The 25,814-nt window shown below is 37.4% G+C and overlaps 1 protein-coding gene across 2 annotated transcripts in view; it reads left to right on the forward strand.

Annotated features, from left to right (window-relative positions):
• Window positions 1–2,860: 2,860 nt before the first annotated feature.
• LOC115221029 (synaptotagmin-16) overlaps window positions 2,861–25,814 on the forward strand; it is a 225,964-nt gene continuing 203,010 nt past the window's right edge. The window contains exons 1-2 of one of the 2 annotated variants that reach the window (XM_036510328.1): window positions 2,861–2,980; window positions 12,898–12,949. In XM_036510328.1, coding sequence (XP_036366221.1) covers window positions 12,931–12,949 — 19 coding nt within the window. In that variant the 5' untranslated portion in view covers window positions 2,861–2,980; window positions 12,898–12,930. Of the gene's footprint in view, window positions 2,981–12,787; window positions 12,950–25,814 lie in introns of those variants that run through there. The other variant, XM_036510327.1, reaches the window with a different exon arrangement.

Below are 25,814 nucleotides of genomic sequence, written 5' to 3' on the forward strand. Positions count from 1 at the left end.
CATGTGTAGCATCCTTGTGTAGCATCGTTGTGTAGCATCGTTGTGTAGCATCCTTGTGTAGCATCGTTGTGTAGCATCCTTATGTAACATCCTTGTGTAGCATCGTTGTGTAGCATCATTATGTAGCATCGTTGTGTAGCATCCTTGTGTAGCATCGTTGAGTAGCATCCTTATGTAGCATCCTTGTGTAGCATCGTTGTGTAGCATCGTTGTGTAGCATCGTTGTGTAGCATCCTTATGTAACATCCTTATGTAATATCCTTGTGTAGCATCGTTGTGTAGCATCGTTGTGTAGCATCGTTGTGTAGCATGGTTGAGTAGCATCCTTATGTAACATCGTTGTGTAGCATCGTTGTGTAGCATCCTTGTGTAGCATCGTTGTGTAGCATCGTTGTGTAGCATCGTTGTGTAGTATCCTTGTGTAGCATCGTTGTGTAGCATCCTTATGTAACATCGTTGTGTAGCATCGTTGTGTAGCATCGTTGTGTAGCATCGTTGTGCAGCATCGTTGTGTAGCATCCTTGAGTAGCATCCTTATGAAACATCCTTGTGTAGCATCGTTGTGTAGCATCGTTGTGTAGCATCCTTATGTAGCATCGTTGTGTAGCATCGTTGTGTAGCATCGTTGTGTAGCATCGTTGTGTAGCATCGTTGTGTAGCATCGTTGTGTAGCATCGTTGTGTAGCATCGTTGTGTAGCATCGTTGTGTAGCATCGTTGTGTAGCATCCTTTGGTAGCATCGTTGTGTAGCATCCTTGTGTAGCATCGTTGTGTAGCATCGTTGTGTAGCATCGTTGTGTAGCATCGTTGTGTAGCATCGTTGTGTAGCATCGTTGTGTTGTGTAGCATCGTTGTGTAGCATGTTGTGTAGCATCGTTGTGTAGCATCTTTGGTAGCATCGTTGTGTAGCATCCTTGTGTAGCATCGTTGTGTAGCATCCTATGTAACATCCTTGTGTAGCATCGTTTGTAGCATCGTGTGTAGCATCGTGTGTAGCATCGTTGTGTAGCATGTTGTGTAGCATCGTTGTTAGCATCCTTGTGTAGCATCTTGTGTAGCATCGTTGTGTAGCATCGTTGTGTAGCATCGTTGTGTGCATCGTTGTGTAGCATCCTTGAGTAGCATCCTTGTGTAGCATCCATATGTATCATGCTTATGTAGCATCCTTTTGTAAGATCCCTGTGTAGCATCTTTGTGTAGCATCCTTTGGTAGCATCCTTGTATAGTTGTTTGATAACTTCCTAGCCTATCTTTTTCTTGCAGCTGTCAACTTGGATCTTTTCAAGAATAACATGAACAGCATTAAGTGTCACTGGTTTTAGGGGGCAGGACTCTGAAGGGCCTGAAAACGGTCCTTTCCTTCAGATAAAATTAAATTAAAGAAAAAAAAAATGTTTTCTCTAACTTTGTTCTTGGATTTCCTTTCTTTCAGCCATGGTCATTAATACAAATGCAAGTAATCCTCCTGTTATTTATTCAATTAGACAAGTATCTAAGTAAGAAATCATTATTACAGCTAATTATTTCCATGTCAACATGAAAGAAGGATGCTGTTAAAATATAATGATAATGATGACGATGACGACTGTGGTGGTGGTGGTGGTAGTGGTGGTGATGATGGTGATGGTGTGATTTGAGAGAAATTTGGCTGCTAATTCCGGCAGGTCAAGCAACCAACCACTTAGAAACTACCCATCCTCTTCTGAGTGACTTCCGTTGACACCTCTTCATCGGCTGCAATAATACGAAGAGGGTGGGTAGTTGTTGTACCTTGAAAGGTCTTTACAAACTTGCCCAAACGAAGAGACAGAGATATAGGAGAAACAGGATTAAAGAGGCAATGTTAATACAGTTAGCATTTGAGTCTAAATTATTGTAACTCAAGGAAGATTATCAGGAAGAAATTATAAGTGGGAATAATGAAGTTGAAGAAGGTCAAAGCATTTGCGAAGAAGGCGGATAAAAGAGGATGATAGAAAGGCCGGAAGATAAGACAGAGCAGGGAAGGTGCGAGAGAAAGTCGAGAAGGAAGAATATTAAGTAGAGTGTAGTTTGTACTTAACAGGTTCTGAAGAGAAGTGATAATTGCAGTAGCTATCGAATAGACAAAAGGATGAAGGCAGCTTTACAACTGGGACAATGGTTTAGTATTGTTGGTTATTGTAAGCTTGTAATTCAGGTGGACTGATTTTTGTTTTGTTTCTTTCTTCTTTTTTTTTTATATCTTGGATGTGATAAGGAATATTTATGTGTGAGTGCACGAACGTGCTTGTATGCGAATTTGCGTGTGTTCATGTGTGCATGAGATATGTGTATGTATCTATGCATATGGATCAATTTGCACATGTGTGTGAGTGTGTGCGTGTGTGAGTGCATGTGTACGTGCATACATGTGTGTGTGTGTGTGTGCGTGTGTGTGAATCAGAAAGAATTAAGTACATATATGGTGTGTTTATGAGATAAATGCATGTGTATATGTGTACGAATGCATATAAGCTAGTGTATGTATGAAATTTATGCATATATATATATATATATATATTTATATATATATATTCATATGTATATATATAATGTGTGTGTGTGTGTGTTGTGTATGTATATATTTGTATATATATATATGTATATATATATTATTATATATATATATATACAAATATATATATATATATATATACACACACACAAACAAACACACACACACACACACACACACACACACACAACACATGTATATGTGTATATATTCATGTGAGCTAGCTCAACTTGATTCTGAACTAATAAGACAAACTGACTGAGGTAGGGTAACTCGACTGTGAATCCAAACCCCTCTGTTGTTGTTGTTGCTGTTGAATAAGTATACTAGCCTTGAGCACAATGCATAAGAACAACATCATTCCAAGTATTCTTCCTTTTTCAAAACAACAGCATCTGAACTGAGAAAGACTTGGCTGCTGTTTCTAACATCTTGACAGTAGAGGTAAGTAGATTTCACTGTTGTTGTTGCTGTTGTTGTTGTTGCTGTTGTTGTTGTTGCTGTTGTTGTTGTTGCTGTTGTTGTTGTTATTGTTGTTTCTTCTTTGGTTTCTTGTTTTAAATGTACCATTCCTTGTTTTGCAGCTGTTGATACAATTGAATACCAAAGGGATATGAGTGTGTGTGTGTATGTGTGTGTGTGTGTGTGTATGTGTGTGTGTGTGTGTGTGTGTGTGTGTGGTTGTGTGTGTTGTGTGTGTGTGTATGCATTTTTGTATGTTTGTGCATTTGTGTGTGTGTATATATATATGTATATATATATATATAGATAGTTAGATAGATAGGAAAAAAAACTTACTTGGAAAAGGATGCAAGGCATTTAATCATATAATATAAAATATATGTGCATGTATGTATATATGCATATATAGTGTATATATATGTATATATATATATATTATATATATATATATATATATATATATATACATATTTGTATGTATATATATATATTATATATATATATATATATATTACATGTATATATATATATAAAATATTTAAGATTCAGTTGAATTAGGTACTTAATTGAGGCACCAAGCTAGTTTGGTATAGTCCACGCAGCTTGAAGTTAGGTGAATAAAAGTTATATATATAAAGAGAGAGGGAGAGTTTAATTTCATTCAGGTTTTAACCCTGGAGTTTACCATATTAAGTTTATCCTCGGGTATAGATTATGAGACAGACAGTAATCTGATGACTGTTAGCTTTATAAAACACATGGCTGAAAATCCATTCATATCTGCAGGGTTTTTACAATTACAAACAAGAGGAAAAGAGCGATCAAGTTCTTTTATGACATCAATTTACAATTGTTTTATCTCAATTCAATATCATGAGACTGAAATCAGATGAAACAATTGTAAATTGATATAATAAAAGAACTTGTTCCTCTCCATTCTTCTTGAGAAAGAGAGAGAGAGAGAAAAAATAATCTCTCTCTCTCTATAATATCATTATTCTTCATTGTCTCTAATTATTTCTCTCTCTCTCAATATAATACTGGTTAATGCTTAATACTGGCTTAGTGGTTAGAGTGTTGGATTCATGATCGTAAGACAGAGCAATGCATTGTGTTCTTGAGCAAGACATTTCATTTCACATCACTCCAGTCCATTCAGCCAGTAAAACAGACGATTGGAGCCTGATGCAGCCTCCTGGCTTGCCAGCTCCTGTCAAACTAGGAAAAACAGATTATGATGATGATGATGACGATGATGACGACGACGACGACGGCGACGACGATGACGATGATGATGATGATGATGATGATGATGAAGATGATGATGGTGATGATGATGAAGATGATGGTGATGATGATGATGACGACGACGATGATGATGATGATGATGATGATGATGATATATACAACTGGCACTCTGCCAGTTATGACAATGAAAGTTCCTGTTGATCTGATCAATAGATTAGCCTGCTCATGAAATTAATGTGCATGTGGTTGAGTACTCCACAGACATGTGTACCTTTAACATAGTTCTCAGGAAGATTCAGCATGACACAGAGTGTGACAAGGTTGGCTCTTTGAGATACAAGTACTACTCATTTTTACCAGCTGAGTGGACTGGAGCAATGTAAAATAAAGTGTCTTGCTCAAGGACGCAACATGTTGCTAGGAATTGAACTCACGACCTTACAATCGTTAGCTGAATACCATAACCACTAAGCCACAGGCATTCACGCATACATATGTATGATTATGTTCCTGGATGAATATGATCTACCAAACTATACACAGCATGAGTTCAGTCCAGGAAGAAGCTGCCTCACACAACTCCTACAATGCTTGACCATACAGATGTCAGCCTGATATACCTTGACTTTGCAAAGACATATGATTAGGTAAATCATGGCATAATATGTCATAAACTATGAGACCTTGGCGTTGCTGGTAAATTGGGAGAGTGGCTGCATGACTTCCTCAAAGACAGAAGTCAGGTAGATGCAGCCAATGGTGCACTTTCTGAGGAAACTCAAATCCTAAGTGGCATCCCCTAGGGCCATTACTATTCATAATAACCCTCTTAAACATGCCCACGGTCACTCGGACAATCACTGTCATGCCAATGATACAAAATTATCACAGGCAATAAAAAAAAACCAAGATGACGTCATTAGCTTACAGCGGGACCTGAATTCAATATACAAATGAGCTGAAATAAACTACATGCAGTTTAATGCTGGAAAATTTCAAGCACTGCTCTATCAACTCATGAATGCCCTACAGCCTGCATATACAGGACCCGAAAGCACTGCAATCTCTTTTGCCAGTGAACAGGTTGCGGTCTCAAAGCGATGAAAATATTTTGACAAATTAAATTTAAATGTTGAAGTGAATCTAATGGTTTTTGTGTGTTTCTTAAACAGCTTATAAACAACTTCCACGCTGCAATTGTTTTCGTTCCAGCACACGATCTCAGATCAAGTCACTCGCTATGCAAGTACATCTCCGTAATATATCTATATATACCTATATACTTATTTGGTATTAGTACCTCCTATATAGATAGCCCACAATGTCTACCTTGCAGAGATCACCCATTTTTGGCAACATTTTTGTTATGATCACTGTACCCGGGTGCCCTTTCTATCACCAACCTCATTACCGAACTGTTAGGACCAGTCTGTGGTCTCTGGCCTCTAAGTGGGACCTTTCCAAATTGGATGCCTTATGACAAATTACCTCAAATTTTTTTAGAAATCTGCCCAGTAATGATGAGCCATGCCTCATGGCTGTTATGAGTGTACTAGACACATTCATTTCATTGTGTAACTAGCGCTAGATATGTTGAGCACAGGCCAGCTGACCACTCTGTATCAGTTCTTCTTCAGAGTCGAGTCACTGTCCTTTTAGACAGGTTGTCTGCAATGCAGCTTGTAGAGTCATGTGCTGAGCACACACACACACACACACACACATACACACACACACATATATAAGTATATGTATATATGTATGTGTGTGGATATATATGTGTGTGTGTATGTGTATGCGTGTGCATATATGTACACACACACACACACACACAAAAATCACATGTGCACACACACACACACACACACACATGTATGTATATGTATATATATGTGTGTGTGTATATGTGTGTGCATGTGTGTGTGTGTGCATGTGTGTGTATACGTACACACACACAAAAGTCACATGTGCACACACACACACACACACACATGTATGTATATGTATATATATGTGTGTGCTTGTGTTTGTGTGTGTGTGCATGTGTGTGTATACGTACACATGCACACAAAAATCACATGTGCACACACACACATCTACACACATATATAAGCTTGTATGTTATCAAACTAAAGAATGAAAACCTGTGTGTTTATATAAAAACAACAAAATATAATATACTAACAATATATATTATGGCAAAAAAAAAGAAAAAAAAAAACTATATTCAATAGATATAATGATTAAACAGTTTCATGCTTAGTTAACAACTTGGCTAATTTAGCTAAATTCAGCTGTGAATAAAGCTTTAACTATTCTTACATAAAGAAATAGCCAAAATTAACCCCACCGCCACCAAGACCACCACGACCACCACCACTACCACCACCTATACCACCACCACCACTCTTTACCACAACAGACACACAGACGTGCACGTGCCCACATGCACACATACGCACACACATATATCATCTATCATATATATATATATATATAAATATATATATATATATATTATATATATAATATATTTATATATAATATATATATATATATCATATATATATATTATATATATATGTATATAATATATATATATATTTATAATTATATATATAGTATATATATTAATATAATGTATATTATATATGTATATATATATATATATATATATATATTATATAATATAAACATATATATATCTATATAATATATATATATATATATAATATATATATAAATAGAGAGAGAGTGAGAGAGAGAGAGAGTGTGTGGTGTGTGTGTGTGTGCATATGTTTGGTGGGTGTCTGTTGTTACACATTTATTCTTCCAAGCTAGTTTGGCTAGAGTAGTTTTTGCAAAATTTGAGTACATTGCAAAAAAATGTTGATGGTGCAATCATTTTTTTTCAGGAGGGATACTCTTCCTGTCACCTGACCACTCAGTTGTGGAGGTGAAGTGGGAGGTATGTGTCTACATTTGTCTTTCATATAAAAGCAATTGATACATACAAACATAACATACTGCTTATTAGGTTATGTACCAACAAATTTACATAGAAAAACCTTGAAATACAAAATGCACTCAGTGCTTTTTATGTGGCACAAGCACCAGTGGGGTAACCAAGTAATTCAGGAAACAAGCCCAGTCAAGTGAGAGGGGAATAGTACTGAAGGAGTTGGCTTTATGCCAGGTGGTGGAAGTGCATGGCCTAGTGGTTAGGGTGTTAGACTTATGATCATAAGATTGTGGTTTCAAATCCTGGACTGAGCAACGTGTTGTGTTCTTGAACAAAATACTTAATTTCATATTGCTCCAGTCCACTCAGCTGGCAAAAATGAGTAATCCTGTGATAGACTTGCGTCCTGTCCAGGTGTGGGATATATACAGCATGAAACCGGGAAACCTGTCCTTATGAGGCGCAAGAGTGGCTGTGAGGTAAGTATCTTGCTTACCAACCACATGGTTCTGGGTTCAGTCCTACTGCGTGGCACCTTGGGCAAGTGTCTTCTACTATAGCCTCAGGCCGACCAAAGCCTTGTGAGTGGATTTGATACACGGAAATTGAAAGAAGCCCATCATATATATATATATGTATATATATATATATATATATATATATATGTATGTATGTGTGTATATGTTTGTGTGTCTGTGTTTGTCCCCTCAACATCACTTGACAAATGCAGTGGGACTGAAACCGGAACCATGTGTTTGGTAAGCAAGCTACTTACCACACAGCCACTCTTATGCCTACTTTTACCTTTTTACCTTTTAGCATTTAAACAGGTCACATCCAGCCCAAATATTGTACCTGTTTTACGTTCAACCGAGCCAAACCTGGCCTCTCACATTTATGCTACAATATCATTCTAGAAAGAAACAATCACATCATTAAAAGTCTCAAAGCTACAAGATAATGCATGATTAATTCAAAACAATAGGCATTTCATTTGTCAGAGTAAGCTGAATGCTAATGGGTTGATCTATATTTACTTGTGTGAAGCCTCTTAACCTTTCCAATACAACAACACACAAGGATACAAATATATATATATATATATATAGTATATATTATATATATATATTAATGAATATACACATGCACACAAACACATAAATGCATACATTTATGTTTGTTTTTATGTGTAGCTAAATATATAAAAGAGTCAAACGGTAATTGAAGGATCAGTCCATAGATTTTAAGTAGAGTATTACATTTATTTCTACAAAGAAAAGGTTGACAGTGACTTTCAACTTTTGCTGGTCATTGGCTTTGTCTGAATGTCGGACAAAGTCAATGACCATCAAAAACCTTTCAGCAACTGTGTGTGTGTTTGTGTATGTGTGTGTATGTTTCCTAGACACATGGCTCTGGGTTCAATCTCATTGCATGTCACCCTTGGCACATGTCTTCTACTATAGCCCCAATTTGCCCAAATCTTTGAGTGGGATTTGGTAGACAGAAACTAAAAGAAGCTCACTGTGCATATATCATCATCATCATCATCATCATCATCATCATTTAGCGTCCGTTCTCCATGCTAGCATGGGTTGGACGGTTCAGCTGGGGTCTGTGAAGCCAGAAGGCTGCATCAGGCCCAGTCTGATCTGGCAGTGTTTCTATGGCTGGATGCCCTTCCTAACGCCAACCACTCCGTGAGTGTAGTGGGTGCTTTTTACGTGCCACTCGCACAGGTGCCAGACGGAGTTGGCAAACAGCCACGGATGGATGGTACTTTTTACGTGTCACCGGCACGGGGGCCAGGCGAGGCTGGCAACGGCCATGATCGGATGGTGCTTTTTACGTGCCACCGGCACAGGGACCAGGCGAGGCTGGCAATGGCCACGAACGGATGGTGCTTTTACGTGCCACCGGCACGGGGGCCAGGCCATATGTCTGTGTATATACATACATACATACATACATACATATATACATACATACATATATATATATATATATACATACAAAATTTAGAGGAATGACCACTAAAGTGGTCACCCTTTATGCTAAACATAGACGTCAAATCACCATTACTAGGAAGAATGTGTTCTCAAAAAAAATCTCAGCAAAAAACCAAAATGTAAAAATAAGCAAGACAAATGAAAATATATGAAATAAAAAACTATTACCTATGTACCTTTGGTTTCACTTGTTAATATTTACGTATATGAACATGCAAATATCTGCAAGATCATCAGCATAGTCTGTCGTTTACAAAACATAATTTCCAACACACTTTATTTCACATTGCTACAAAATTAGTTGAACAAATTGACCCCAGGACTTATTCTTTGTAAGCTGAGTACTTATTTAATCAGTTCTTTTGCCGAACCACTAGGTTACAGGGACGTAAACACACCAGTGTCAAACAATGCTGGGGAGACTATATACAACAAGCTTTTTTTCATTTTATGTTTATGAAATCTACTCACAAGGCTTTGGTTGGCAAAAAGCTATAGTAGAAGATATTTGCCCAAGATGCCACGTTGTGGAACTGAACCTGGGACCATGTGGTTAGAAAGGAAGCTTCTTACCACACAGCCACTCCTGCACCTATATATATATATATAATATTAGGGAGTTACCTAATAGTTGTTTTATCTCTAATTTAATTTATCTATATATATCAGCATTATCAGGTATATAAAATATATATATATATATCTTATATATCAGCAGCATCAGGTATCATCATCATCATCATCATCATCGTTTAGTGTCCGCTTTCCATGCTAGCATGGGTTGGATGGGTCAACTGGGGTCTGTGAAGCTGGAAGGCTTCGTCAGGCCCAGTCAGATCTGGCAGTGTTTCTACGGCTGGATGCCTTCCTAAGCCAACCACCCCGCGAGTGTAGTGGGTGGTTTTTTACGTGCCACCTGCACAGGTGCCAGACAGAGTGGCGAACGGCCAGAACGGATGGTGCTTTTACGTGTCACCGGCACGGGGCCAGGTGATGCTGGCAACGGACACAAACGGATGGTGCTTTTAGCTGCCACCCGACACGGGGCCAGACAGAGCTGGCAAACGGCCACGAACGGACGGTGCTTTTACGTGTCACCGGCACGGGGGCCAGCCGAGGCTGCAACGGATGCGAACGGATGGTGCTTTTACGTGCCACCGACACGGTTGCCAGACAGAGCTGGCAAACGGCCACATAGAATATATATATATATATATATATATATATATATATATATCTTAATGATGCTAAAACTCAAGAGATGTTTGTGTGTACCTGAAATATCTCAGAAGTAGTATATTATATCTTAATTTTTTTTACATATTTATTTTCATACTTACCTTTGGTAGTGCAGTACAAATTTTTGTGATATTTGGATCTTTATTTATTAATGAAAATGATTAAACACAAATTTTTGTTTGTTATTTCTTGATGAAATAAAACATGGCTTCTGTGATGTCAACACATACACATACAGAATACACACATATATAATGAATGTCATGGCTTTTCAATCAACACAAACACCCGTCTGCTATCTGTGACATATACACATACATAGTCTTCACACTCTCTAAGAGAAAAAATGTTGACTTTTTGATATATACAATATTTTAATCGTTAAGAAATATTTTTAACTGAATGTGATTTCAAAAATGTAAGTTGTTTGTACAGTAAGTATTTATATTTTAGCTTTCTTTAATCAGACCATATTTTAATGTCTTTTTTTAATTATTTTCAAGTGAATGGTGATCTTTCGCTTTGACTGTCATCCAGAGATTGATAATTTCCATAAAAAGTTATATTTATTTGCTTTTGCTTTAAAGTGAAAGACATATGTATATGTATATGAAATGGACGTGCATGTGTGTGTGTGTCTATGAGAGAGAGAGAGAGAGAGAAAGAGAAAGAGAGAGAGGAAAAGAGAGAGAAAGGGTGAGGGACAGTGAGGGAAGAGGTGTATTGTCATGTATACATACATACATCAATACATGTACATCTTTTTGTGTGTACATGTGCATGTGTGTGTGAGAGAGAGTGAGTGAATGTGTGTGTTCTCATGTACGAGTAAGTGGCTCTCTCTCTCTCTCTCACACACACACATGTTCATTCCATATACACATTCATACATCTTTCACTTTAAAACAAAAGTAAATATATAAAATTTTTTACGGAAATTAACAAAACCAGCTGATCCGGGTGACAGTTCTGAGAGTCAGAGTGAAAGATCGCCCCAAGGGAATACCATTACAAAAATTTGGCTGCTATTTCTAGCACACCCTGCTACCATGTAACAGCTATTTGTGATAAAGGACCTGAAATACCTGTTACATGGTAACAGGGTGTGCAAGAAATAGCAGCCGAATCTTTTTCTTTTCTGGGGAAAGGAGCCGTTTACATGTGATTTCGATGTCACATTCATTGAAAGCTTGTGAAATAACATGGAAAAGTAAAAAAAAAGCTCACGAAACAAAATTCCATTGCTGGGAAACTCAGACTTTCCAGATGACTCAATGGATCACAGGTAGTCTAGTATATATATATATATATATATATGTGTGGTTAGGGAGCTTGCTTCCTAGCTACATGGTTTCGGGTTCAGTCCCACTGCGTGGCACTTTGGGTAGGTGTCTTTCACTATAGCCCCGAGCTGACCGGAGCTTTGTGATTGAATTCAGTAGGTGGAAGTTACTGCCGTGTGTGTATATGTGCGTGTAGGTGCTTGTGCCTCTCCCAAAGAGAGAGAGGGATATTCATTTATCTATCTATTTATTGTCAATCTGCATCTCTCTCTTTGTTTCTCTCCTTCTCTCTCTCCCCCTCTCTCTCTCCCTCTCTCTCTCTCTCTTATATATATATATAATAATATATATATATATTATTATAAATATATATATTATAGACATACACACCTGCACTCACTCACATTCACACACTTTGTGTCACTTACATACACACATACACAATACGTATACACTCTGACTCATAGATATCCACACACACAAACATAATACACACACACACACATGCACACACACACACACACACATGCCACTTTTTGTTCCCCCTTCTCCACATATATATACACATATATACATATTTCTCATCACAGCTCACATCTGCTCAAATACATCTGCACACATTCACACAAGCACATACCCCACAAAGTTACATACCCTGACTCACCTTCATATTCACATACATACATACATACATACATACATACATACATACATACATACATACATACATACATACTTACATACATACATAACATACATACATACATACATACATACAATATACATACATGCATGCATACATACATACTACATACATACATACATAATACATACATACATAACATACATACATACATACAATACATACTACATACATACATACATACATACATACATACATACACACACGTATACATACTCACACACATACATATACTCATGCACTCTCATGCACGTTTATAAATATGTTAATTTGTTATTGGAAAACTACAAACAATTATTTTTTTAAATAGTTAAAACAGACAACAAAAAACCAGCTATGATAAGAGAGACTGAAGCAGTGAACAAAAAACCCATCTGTGACCAGGTGAGGGCGAATGTTTGTAAATGTTGAATATATATATATAAATTCAGGTGTGTCTTTCTGTCTCTTTGTAGTAAATTCCCACCTTGAAAAAGGATTACAACACGATGTCTACCATTAATTCAGGTAAGGTAAATTTTCATATATATTTTAAACCTATTTTGTATAATGATCAAAAGAGGAAGCCCTCTATAGGATCACTGGTTCTGGTTGATATTAGATATAGCAGCTAAATATTTCCCGAGTTACATCCAACCAACCATCTCAACAAAAACAAAAAAAAAATAACATGACATGTTCGACAATGTAGAGCTAGATATAATTTAACTGAATAAATGAAGGGATGGTCACAATTGGATTGTTGCTGAAGATTATTTACCTACTCAATCATGCCTGACTTGGAGCTAAATAATAGTGATATCAACTTATTTTGGGATAAGGTAGCTCCTATTAATTTCAAATTTTGGTACAATGCCAGAAATTTCAGGGCAGGGGTTAAGTCAATTACATCAACCCCGGAGCCTAACTGGTACTTATTTTATCGACCCTGAAAGAATGAAGGGCAAAATCAACCTTGGCAGAATTTGAACTCAGAACATAACAACAGACAAAATGCTGCTAAGCATTTTACCTGGTGTGCTAATGATCCTGCCAGCTTGCTACCTGGAAGCTCTTTTTAACTACTAGAAATAGTAGCCAATCCTCCATGCTAAACTGTACCTTTGCATTTCTGTTTTTGTTTTTTGTTTTTTGTTTTTTGTTTTTAAAATAAATGAAGGACATACAAGATAATGTATTGTTAGATAGTATCTGAAAAAAAAAATGGGAAGGTCACAGCTGGATTTTTGTTGCTGTTGATTACTAGTCTGCTCAATCAAGGCTAACCTAGAACTAAATCACAACAATAAAAATAATCCTTTCTACTAGGCTCAGTGGTTAGAGCGTCGAGCTTACGATCGTGAGGTTGTGAGTTCGAATCCCGGACCGGGCTGCGTGTTGTGTTCTTGAGCAAAGCACTTTATTTCACGTTGCTCCAGTTCACTCAGCTGTAGAAATGAGTTGCGACGTCACTGGTGTCAAGCTGTATCGACCTTTGTCTTTCCCTTGGATAACACTGGTGGCGTGGAGAGGGGAGGCTGGTATGCATGGGCGACTGCTGGTCTTCCATAAAAACAACCTTGCCCAGACTTGTGCCTCAGAGGGTAACTCTCTAGGTGCAAACCCATGGTCACACATGACCGAAGGGGGTCTTTACCCTTTACTATAGGCACAAGGCCTGAAATTTGGGAATAGAAACCAGTCAATTAGATCACCTCCAGTACACAACTGGTACTTAATTTATTGACCTTGAAAGGATGAACGGCAAAGTCAACCTTGGCGGAATTTGAACTCAGAATGACAGGTGAAATACTGCTAAGCATTTCACCAGCAACACTAATGATCCTGCCAGCTTGCTACCTGGAAGCTCTTTTTAACTACTAGAAATAGTAGCCATTCCACCATGCTAAACTGTACCTTTGCATTTCTGATTTTTGTTTTTTGTTATTGTTTGCTTTTAAAATAAATGAAGGCGCAGGAGTGGCTGTATGATAAGGAGCTTGCTTACCAACCACATGGTTCTGGGTTCAGTCCCACTGTGTGGCAACTTGGACAAAGCCTTGTGAGTGGATTTGGTAGACGGAAACTGAAAGAAGCCCGTCGTATATAAATATATATATATATATAATATATATATATGTGTGTGGTGTGTTGTGTATATATATATATATATATATATATATATATATATATGTATGTGTGTGTGTATATGTTGTGTGTCTGTGTTTGTCCTCCCCCCCCCCCCCAGCATCACTTGACAACTGATGCTGGTGTGTTTGCATTCCCGTAAAAGAAACCGATAGAATAAGTACTAGGCTTACAAAGAATATAAATAAAAAGGGGTTTGTATGATTGTGTATAGAGGGATATATATTATTCCAACTCTGTCTGTTTTTTTATGTTTTATTTATATTACTCTTTTACTCTTTTAGTTGTTTTAGTCATTTGGCTGCGGCCATGCTGGAGCACCGCCTTTAGTCGAGCAAATCGACCCCGGGACTTATTCTTTGTAAGCCCAGTACTTATTCTATCGGTCTCTTTTTGCCGAACCGCTAAGTGATGGGAACGTAAACACACCAGCATCGGTTGTCAAGCAATGCTAGGGGAACAAACACAGACACACAAACACACACACATACATATATACATATATACGACAGGCTTCTTTCAGTTTCTGTCTACCAAATCCACTCACAAGGCATTGGTCGGCCCAGGGCTATAGCAGAAGACACTTGCCCAAGATGCCACGCAGTGGGACTGAACCCGGAACCATGTGGTTGGTTAGCAAGCTACTTACCACACAGCCACTCCTGCGCCTATCGTGCGCCTATATATATATATATATATAGTAAAATGAAATGAAGTATTTATTGTCTTTTTGAATAGATGAAATGCTGAATATAAAATATTAAGGGACTAGTATACTTTTTTGCATTAATGCAGTCTTCAAGGTCCCAGGTTGTGACAGGAGTGTCTCAACTGTGGAACCACAGTTGAAACACTTGCACATGCACACACACACTCACACACGTGCATGTGTGCACACATTAAACAAGGTAGTCCTAGATATACAAAAAGAGCAGACGGTCATGTGGGAACTTGTTTGATCATATATTTTCTCAATCAGGACTGGACTAGGACTAAAAACCATAGCAACAAAAATTCCTGTATCTGTGCTTTGAAAAAAAAACTCACAGGAGTGGCTGTGTGGTAAGTAGCTTCCTTACCAACCACATGGTTCCGGGTTCAGTTCAACTTCACGGCACCTTAGGCAAGTGTCTTCTACTATAGCCTGGGGCTGACCAAAGCCTTGTGAGTGGATTTGGTAAACTGAAACTGAAAGAAACCCATCATATATATATAAATGCATATATGTGTGTGTGTGTGTGTGTATGTGTGGGTATTTGTGTCTGTATTTGTCCCCCTCAACATCACTTGACAACTGATGCTGGTGTGTTTATGTCCCTGTAACTTAGTGGTTCAGCAATAAGACTGATAACATAAGTACTAAGCTTACAAAGAATACGTCTTGGGGTCGATTTGTTCGACTAAAGGCGGTGCTCCAGCATGGCCACAGTCAAATGACTGAAACAAATAACAGAATAAAAGAAAAAAACAGTAGAATGGTAGAAATAACATGACCACAGGGTTGAATGTAATAATTGTGTATTCATCTTTGTTCCCCAACATCCTGAGTTCATATTACCCTGATGTCAGTTTTGCTTTACATCTTTTGGGGCAGGTAAAATACATGTCCGCCAAATACTGAAGTTTTATTTAATCGATGTTATCATTCAGTTATATGTTAGGGACCACATGTAAAGTATTGGAAAACCTACTTTTTTCCGTCGAGGGCTTACATGCCCCATTATTAGACTATTTTCCTTAGTCATTGCATGGTGATTGCTATAAGCTTTAAGCTTATAAAATACTATTATTATTATTATTATTATTATTATTTACACAGACACATATTTTTATATATATATATATATATATATATACATAAACACACATTGTACTATATATATACATATATATATAAATATATATATATATATATATGTATGTATATATATATATTATATATATATATATATATATATATATAAACATCAATTAATATAAACAGCTAGGTGCAATATAATACCATAAATGAAAAGTCTTATCATCACTAATTGTGACGATAAAATTATATATATGCGTGTGTATGTGTGTATATATTATATATATATATATATATATATATACACACACGCACACATGTATATTAGGGTGGAGCGAAAATAGTACTTTTTATACAGATTTTCAAAATGTTTTCAAGAATACATTTTTCATTGTGATATTCTTTAAAAGCAACTGCGTTAAAATCTGAAGTTCTTAAATTTACATCTTCAGGCTCCAGTACCATTGCCAGTATCACTTGACTGGCCCTCATAAAAGCACCCACTGCACTCTCGGAGTGGTTGGCATTAGGAAGAGCATCCAGCTGTAGAAACATTGCCAGATCAGATTGGAGCCTGATGCAGCCATCTGGTTCGCCAGACCTCAGTCAAATCGTCCAACTCATGCTAGCATGGAAAGCGGACGTTAAACGATGATGATGAGGCTCCACAACACATTTGGAATATTGAATAATGAATGAAAAATCAATTTATAACATGTTTGCAATTCCTCAGTTTTATTTTTTACATCTATTGTTACGAATCAATTTTCTTTTGTGAAATCCTTTAGAAACGAGAGTGTTAAAATATCAAACTCTAAAATTTATGTCTTCAGGTTCCGCAACACACTTAAAATTTCAAAATTATGTGAAATAGATAGACTTTTCAACTTTGCTTTCTTTATTATTTTTAATACTAGGTCACCGAATATGTGTTACATGAGGTCTAGACTAAACACATGTTGAAATAAAATTACGTGTAAACCAATTTTTGATTCTTGGCACATTATGGTGATAAAAATAATTAACATTTTCAATTTATTCGAAATAATTCCATGTAACTAAATAATATGAATCGTTGTAGTGCATTCCTCTTCGTTCCAGTAATAAAGCCAATTAATTATTTTTGTAGACAAGAATTAGCATCTCACTCTCAAATAAAGAATGGAACAGTCAAAGATTTGTTGCTAATGACATAATGCTAATTGCTCGTTATGTTCAAAATAGCTAAAACTTTCTAATCAACCACTAAACATTCTGTTTAGATAATACTTAATCTATTCTGCCAATGATCATTTTTTAATTTGTCCGTTGATCCTGTAAAAAATCTTGTTCTTTCTGTGCTACTTTTTTGTGTCTACTACAACTGCAGTTTTTAAAGGTGTTGCACCTGCAACAGGAAATCTATATATATATAAAAGTGAGGTTGTGTGGTGTCTGTTTCCTACGATTTAGATTCCTAACTACTCCCACATTTTGCGGTGCAGTTTAACCAAAAGCAGGTATCTTATAGTCGTGATTCATATCAAGCCCTTCTGGGTATTAGCGTGCGTTTACAATAGGTCTACGATTTTAAAATAAATTTACCATCATTTTTTCCCATTTTAATGCATTTTTGGCATATATAAGAGAAGTAACTCTAAAAATGTATTATTAAATCTCAGAACGTAAAAAGCTACAGTAACACCCCCCTTTGTGGTTAGCCATATTGAGATGGCTATTATACTTTACATCTCTAAAAATGCTTATATAGTTATTTCCCTTACAAACCCGAGCAACGCCGCGCGATACTGCTAGTGTCAAATAAATCTTTTGTTGCATTGTTTTTGAACACATTACACTTTACTCTTTTACTCTTTTACTTGTTTCAGTCATTTGACTGTGGCCATGCTGCAGCACCGCCTTTAGTCGAGCAAATCGACCCCGGGACTTATTCTTTGTAAGCCTAGTACTTATTCTATCGGTCTCTTTTGCCGAACCACTAAGTGACGGGGACGTAAACACACCAGCATTGCTTGTCAAGCAATGCTAGGGAGACAAACACAGACACACAAACACACACACACATACATACATATATATATACATATATACGATAGGCTTCTTTCAGTTTCCGTCTACCAAATCCACTCACAAGGCATTGGTCGGCCCGAGGCTATAGTAGAAGACACTTGCCCAAGGTGCTATGCAGTGGGACTGAATCCAGAACCATGTGGTTGGTTAGCAAGCTACTTACCACACAGCCACTCCTGCGCCACTTTGATTGAAACGATAGCACATTTTTTCTATTTTTCACAGATTTTAGTAATTCTTGGTACTTTAGATAAAAGCTTAAGATTTTTGATTTAACTAATTCAATCATAATACAAGAGATGGATGCCTTTCACCAGTGCTATGAGGCCATTCCTTCTGCCTGCACTAACATTTTCAAACACATGGGGCTCAGTTCTCTAACCCTAACCATGATGGTTTGGCTACCCCACGCATCTCTCTCCATGACACATGCGTCTCTGTAGCTTTCACCCCTCCTACACCACACCCTCACTCTGCTGTTTGAGGTGGAAAGGCAGTACCTATTTCTTTACTACCCACAAGGGGCTGGATTAAGTCAATTACATCGACCCCAATGCGTAACTGGTACTTAATTTATCGACCCCAAGAAGGATGAAAGGCAAAGTCGACCTCGGTGGAATTTGAACTCAGAACGTAACGGCAGACGAAATACGGCTACGCATTTCACCCGGCGTGCTAACGTTTCTGCCAGCTCGCTGCCCTTAAAGGCAGTACCGGCTTTCACCAGATGCGTCCAAATTACAAATGCCAGGAATGCAGTTCAAGTTGATTTTTATACCCATAACTTCCACGAGATGCACATGCATTTCGGTTTTCATGATAATTGTTTGCAACTGCTACCTACAGCATTCATTGCAGCTGCATTTTGGCGTCTTGTTTCGGGGAAAGTTGAAAGGTTACCTACAATTTGGGTCTCAACTATAATCCAGCATGTCTTGGAATATTTACACTTACATCCTTAAAATAAATTTCCAGAATTTACCATATACCAGGTACAGGAGTGGCTGTGTGGTAAGTAGCTTGCTTACCAACCAGATGGTTCTGGGTTCAGTCCTACTGCATGGCACCTTGGGCAAGTGTCTTCTGCTATAGCCTCGGGCCGACCAAAGCCACGTGATTGGATTTGGTAGACAGAAACTGAAAGAAGCTTGTCGTATAATTATATATATATATGGCACCTGTGCAGGTGGCACGTAAAAAGCACCCACTACACTCACGGAGTGGTTGGCATTAGGAAGGGCATCCAGCCGTAGAAACACTGCCAAATCTGACTGGGCCTGATGAAGCCTTCCGGTTTCACAGACCCCAGTTAAACCGTCCAACCCATGCTAGCATGGAAAACGGACGCTAAATGATGATGATGATGATATATATACATATGTGTGTGTGTGTATGTATATGTTTGTGTGTCTGTGTTTGTCCCCCCAACATTGCCTGACAACCAATGCTGGTGTGTTTACATCCCCATCACTTAGTGGTCCGGCAAGAGAGACCCATAGAATAAGTACTAGGCTTGCAAAGAATAAGTCCTGGGGTTGATTTCCTCGACTAAAGGCGGTGCTCCAGCTTGGCCACAGTCAAATGACTGAAACAAATAAAAGAATAAAAGAATATAAAAAAATAACATTTGAAAAAATTGCATTTCTTTTTGTGGTTCAGTGCACATAAATATATATCTATAACTGCGTATTATATATACATATACTTGAGTATATTTCTGTGTGTCTTCATTTTGCTTTTGATCAGCCTGGGGATATAGCAGGCAACTCTTGCTCAAGGTAACACACAGGGAGACTGAATCCCAAACCATATGGTTTGGAAACTAATTTCTTAACCACACAGCTACATCAGTGCTTCCATAAATGATAAAAATCTGTCTTCTTTCATTTATTTATATAAACTAACTTCAGACAAGCTACAGTGATTTACTGTCTTGTTGTTGTCATTGTTGTTGTTGTTTAGGCCCCTCTCTAGGTCAGCCTTGATCCAGTAGATCTATGGTGATCAATGATATTCCAGCCATGACCACAACATCATTTATTCAAGCTTCTAAGACTCCACTGTCATTTTAAGAGACCAGATCAGTGGTTTGCTGTCCTTTTGATTTTGTTGTGCACCAGAGATCAAATAACAAATCACTAACATACTTCACATAGAAATTAAAAATAAATAAATAAACAAACTATGCCAAAAATTTCGAGAAAATATAGAAAATTATTGCTTATCTTGTTGTATCACCCAACCCTGGTTGTGCGGTTGTTGAGTTTACTTTGCAATCTTGTGGGTCCAAATCTTATGGTTCCAACTTTGGTCTCATAGTATATAGCATCTTGAGCAAGTGTCTTCAATTGTAATCTCAGGCTGCCCAAGGCTTTGAAAGTGGGACTGGTAGACTGCATGCTAAGAAGCTCATCATACAGATATGTACCTACATACACACACACACACACACACGCACACATACACACACATATATGTTTATGTTTTCCAGTTTCAGCTCTTGAGCTGTGGCCATGCTGGGGCACCGCCATGTATATACTTTTTTTAATAAAAACTGCAGAAACATCACAAAAAACTGTGACTCAGAGCTGTGACTCTTGATTACAACTGTCTGACTAATATGAAACTCTGAGTCACAGTTTTTGTAGCTTTAATAAAAAAAAGCATATTACTCTATCTTCAGTATTCTAGTACTATTTTTTCTACCTTGTTTTGCATTCATGAGCTTACAAGTGTACACACACACACACACACACACACACACACATATATATGTACTCTTTATTTGTGGATTGATAAGGTAACCAGTGGTTTCATGCAAAAGGATCCTCACAATTATCCAATGCGATCCACATGGGAATGTCAGTACTTGTCTCCATAATGGATGGGAATACAGGTATCAGCATTTCTAAGTGGAGTGCTTGAAAAACTGTGGGGACCTTTCCACATGAAACCAGTGGTTGTTTTATTAATCTACAAATGAAGAATACTCACCCCCATTATGATGTTGGACACTCATTCTCACTGCTTGATACTAGCATATATATACAGAGTGCAATGTGTAAATTGTTGCCATTTTATATTTTGCACATGTGCATTGTTTGATTTTTGATTTTGTCAACTACACAGTATAGTAGGGTCAGTTGGGTACCATTTATGAGAAAAACAGTACCATGATACGATTCACTCTGCCAGAAATTTCAAAACAACACGCTGTATTGTTTGACACTTACACCGGAAGCTCCGATACGAACATCGCAGAGTGTTTGGGTTTCAATATGAGGACAGTGCAAAGGATTTGGAAAGAGCTGGATGAGTCTAACAGTGATTATGAAAGTACGGCAGCTTGGAAAACTCACTCTGATCTTTCTGATAAGAAAAGAACGCCTGAATTTGTTGGGCAGATCCAGGCCATGATTGGCAACAATCCTTCCAACTCAATCAGGTCCATCGTCAGGGACATGGGAGTGTCTGAGTTTCTTATCAGGCAGGTAATGCATGAAGACATTTGACCTGAGGCTATGGCAGAAGGCAACTGCCCAAGGTGCTTTGCAGTGGGACTGAACCTGATCTCTGAAATCCATAAAAGATGTGCACTGTCAAATGTATCTGGGAAGATCAATTCATACCATACTCATATTTTTCTTTATATATTACTTGCTGTTTTCAAAATAATAGTTCAATAATGAAAACACAAACATATACACTCATTTCCACCGTGTATTTTGTTCTCATGCTATGATGTTATTTTCCCAATGAGTAGTCTGTTTATTAGAGCATGCTGTATGTTGTATAGATGTTAGACCTACATACACCATTACTGTATACTATATATATACTGTTCTTTTGCTCTGTTTTTGAACAGCAGCTGTGCCAGGACACAGCTTTTGATGTCTTTAGGTAATTGTATCGACCCAAGTACTTATTTAAGTACAGTATTTATTTTATCAATCTTTGTTAAGTGCAGGCATGGCTGTATATTTAAAAATGCTTGATTCCCCACTACATAGTTTCGGGTTCATTCACATTGCACTTTGAGCAAGTATTTTCTGCAACAACCCCAGGCTAACCAAAGTCGTGTGAGTGGATTTGATAGATAGAAACTGAAATAAATCCATCATCATTCTCATCATCATCATCATCATCATTACCACCACCACCACCACCACCACCACCACCATCATCATCGTCATTGTCATCATCGTCATTGTCATCATCGTCATCATCATCATCATCATCATCATCATCATCATCATCACATCATCATCATCACCTTTAAGTTGCTAGATTGTCAAATAGATTGTTTCACAGTAGTCATTCTGAACCCTTTGCATTCCGAGTTCAGATCTTGACATTATTGACTTTGCCGTGCACACATTCAAGATCAATAAGGAAGCACCGATTCCAGTGAGGTAGATTGGTAGCATTGTTACAACATCATACGAGATTCTTTACAGTATCTCTACTGGCCATTTTTGTTCTGATAGCAATGTCTGTGTTATCACAGTGCCAAGCTGTATTGGCCCCAAAGAAGATGGCTTTTACTTCCTTGGACAACATCACTGATATAAGGAAGGCGAGATTTATATGCATAGACATCTGCTGGTCTTGCACACATCCCACCCCAAACCCCATAAACGTAACTTATCCAGTCATAGGCGCACGAGTGGCTGTGTGGTAAGTAGCTTGCTTACCAACCACATGGTTCCGGGCTCAGTCCCACTGCGTGGGACCTTGGGCAAGTGTCTTCTACTATAGCTTGAGGCTGACCAAAGGCTTGTGAATGGATTTGGTAGATGGAAACTGAAAGAAGCCCATCATATATATATATATATATGTGTGTGTGTGTATATATGTGTGTGTGTGTGTGTGTTTGATAACTGATGTGGGCATGTTTATGTACCCATAACTTAGCACTTCAGCAAAAGAGACCGATAGAATAAGTACTTGGCTTACAAAGAATAAGTCCTGGGGTTGATTTCCTCGACTAAAGGCAGTGCTCCAGCATGGCCGAAGTCAAATGACTGAAACAAGTTAAAGAGTAAAGAGTAAAAAAGAGAGTCTAGTGCATATTAATGCGGATACAAGAACAAGCTCGAGCAATGAAGGTCAAGTAAATCACTGAAATCAGAGAATTAGAAGAGAATCACCCATCCAAGTAGCCAGGAATTGATTGCATGAAGAAACGAAGGAGATAAAATCATAAACTGAATGTGCGTGTGTGTGTGTATGTGTATGGACGTGGCTTTGTGGTAAGAAGTTTGTCTCCCAACTATTTGGTTCCAGGTTCACAATCCCACTGCATGGCATTTTAGGCAATTGTCTTCTACTACAGCCTTGGGCCAACCGAATCCTTGTGAGTGGATTTGGTACACTAAAGAAAGTCTGTCATGTGTATGTGTGTGTGTGTGTGTGTGTGTGTGTGTGTGTGTGTATGTGTGTGTGTATGTGTGTGTGTTTGTACGTGTGCAGGTGTGTGTGTATCTATGTGTGTGTGTCTGTGTCTGCGTTTGTCCCCACCACCATTGCTTGAAAACCGGTGGTGGTGTGTTTACATCCCTGTAACTTAGCAGATCAGCAAAAAGGATCAGTAGAATAAGTACCAGGCTTCAAAAATTTTTTTAAAAAACGTAAAAGAAAAAGAAAACCGATAAGTCCTTGAGTTAATTTGTTCAACTAAAACATTTCAAGACGATGCCCCAGCATGGCCACAGCCTAATGACTGAAATAAGCAAAAGATAAAGGATGAAAGAGATTAGTTATTTTTATTTCCAGTTATAATAAAAACAATTTTACATTAATCTGGTGGGTCACTCAGTACTTTAGTAAAGTACAAATTTATTATTCTTATTCAAGAATGCTGTTGACAATGACTTTGAAGTTTCGGCCAGAAAAGCCATCATCTGACAATGGCTTAGCTGGACAAAAGCCATGTGCCTCAGCGGACTTTTCTAAAGATTCGTTCTACAATTAGGGGAATAGTTGTCTGATGAATATTCCATCAATGCCTGATGTGAAAATGAAATTAGCAGACAATTTGTTCAAGAACACCAAGGTTTATATGAAATGAGTGTAAATGTCCTAACAGACTCAAGAATGATTCAAAATGAAATGGCAATATAAAGTAGAATCCCCTTTTTATAACAATGGAACGGTCCAAACTGCGACACACCAACTGGCTTTTCCTGTTATTGAATTCTCCGTGTTTGAATGATTGAGAAACAGTACAAAGAATTCTGTTATTCTTTTACTCTTTTATTATTAGTTTCAGCTTGGAGATGGCGACCAAGCTGGAGCACTGCCTACGAGTGTAGAGAATTGTGTAAAATCGCGGAAAGATTTATTATAGGTGTGAATTAATAACATAATAAGTTGGTAGTCATGTAAATCAAAAAGCCTAGACAGGAAAACAAGATAACTAGTCACTGCATAGCGAATTCATCTTTCTAAAGATTTATATAAAAAGGATATACTTATCTTATATACAATGGAAAAAAAAAAGTCTGATACAAATCAAGAACTATTACAAAAAAGCAATAGTGTATCTAACAAAAAATAGAATGCTAAGGAGCAAGCAAAGAGAGAAGGAGAGAGACTGTTGGTTGAATCTGTAGTTTATAACAGATGACAATGAAATCTTTCTTTATACATGTATGCGTGTGTGTGTGTGTATGTGTGTGTGTGTGTGTGTGTGTATGTATGTGAAGAAAACTTAAAGTACAACAAACTAGAAAAGCTTATTACACAAAGAAAAGCATTCAGAGAAAAGACAAAACCGGAAAGAGAAAAGAGCAGAACAAAAGACAAAATCAAAACTAAGTTAAAAAACAAAAAATAATAATAATAATAATAATAATAATAATAATAATAATAATAATAATAATAATACTAAAGCAAAAAAATACAAAGTAAAACCTTTTCATCCCGAGTCTTTTCGAAGACTTTACAAAGAGGAAGTGAATTAATATGAAAGTTAACAATGGCTCAAAATCTCTGGACTAAAGATTGAAATGGAAGGCTGGACAGAATTAATGCCCAGCCGTAAATAACTCTGTAAGTAATATAATGAAACAAGAGACTAATACCAACTGCATGTTATGCAATGAATACAAAGAAACAATTGATTACATCATTTCTGGCTGTCCAGCATTTGTAAAGACATAGTATTATCAACAAAGTATGACCGAGTTGGAAGCTGCGTCCGCTGGGCAAGGCAATATAACAATGTTTCAACATCAAAGCTGATAATAAATGGTATACACACACACACACACATACACAAATACACACACACATACACACACACAAACACACATACGCACACATACAGTTACTTTTCTTGTGTCTGAGACAGGCACAATGTTACATCCTTGGCCA

This window comes from Octopus sinensis, linkage group LG17 (genome assembly GCF_006345805.1).
Source record: "Octopus sinensis linkage group LG17, ASM634580v1, whole genome shotgun sequence".
In the NCBI taxonomy this organism is placed as follows: Eukaryota; Metazoa; Mollusca; class Cephalopoda; order Octopoda; family Octopodidae; genus Octopus; species Octopus sinensis.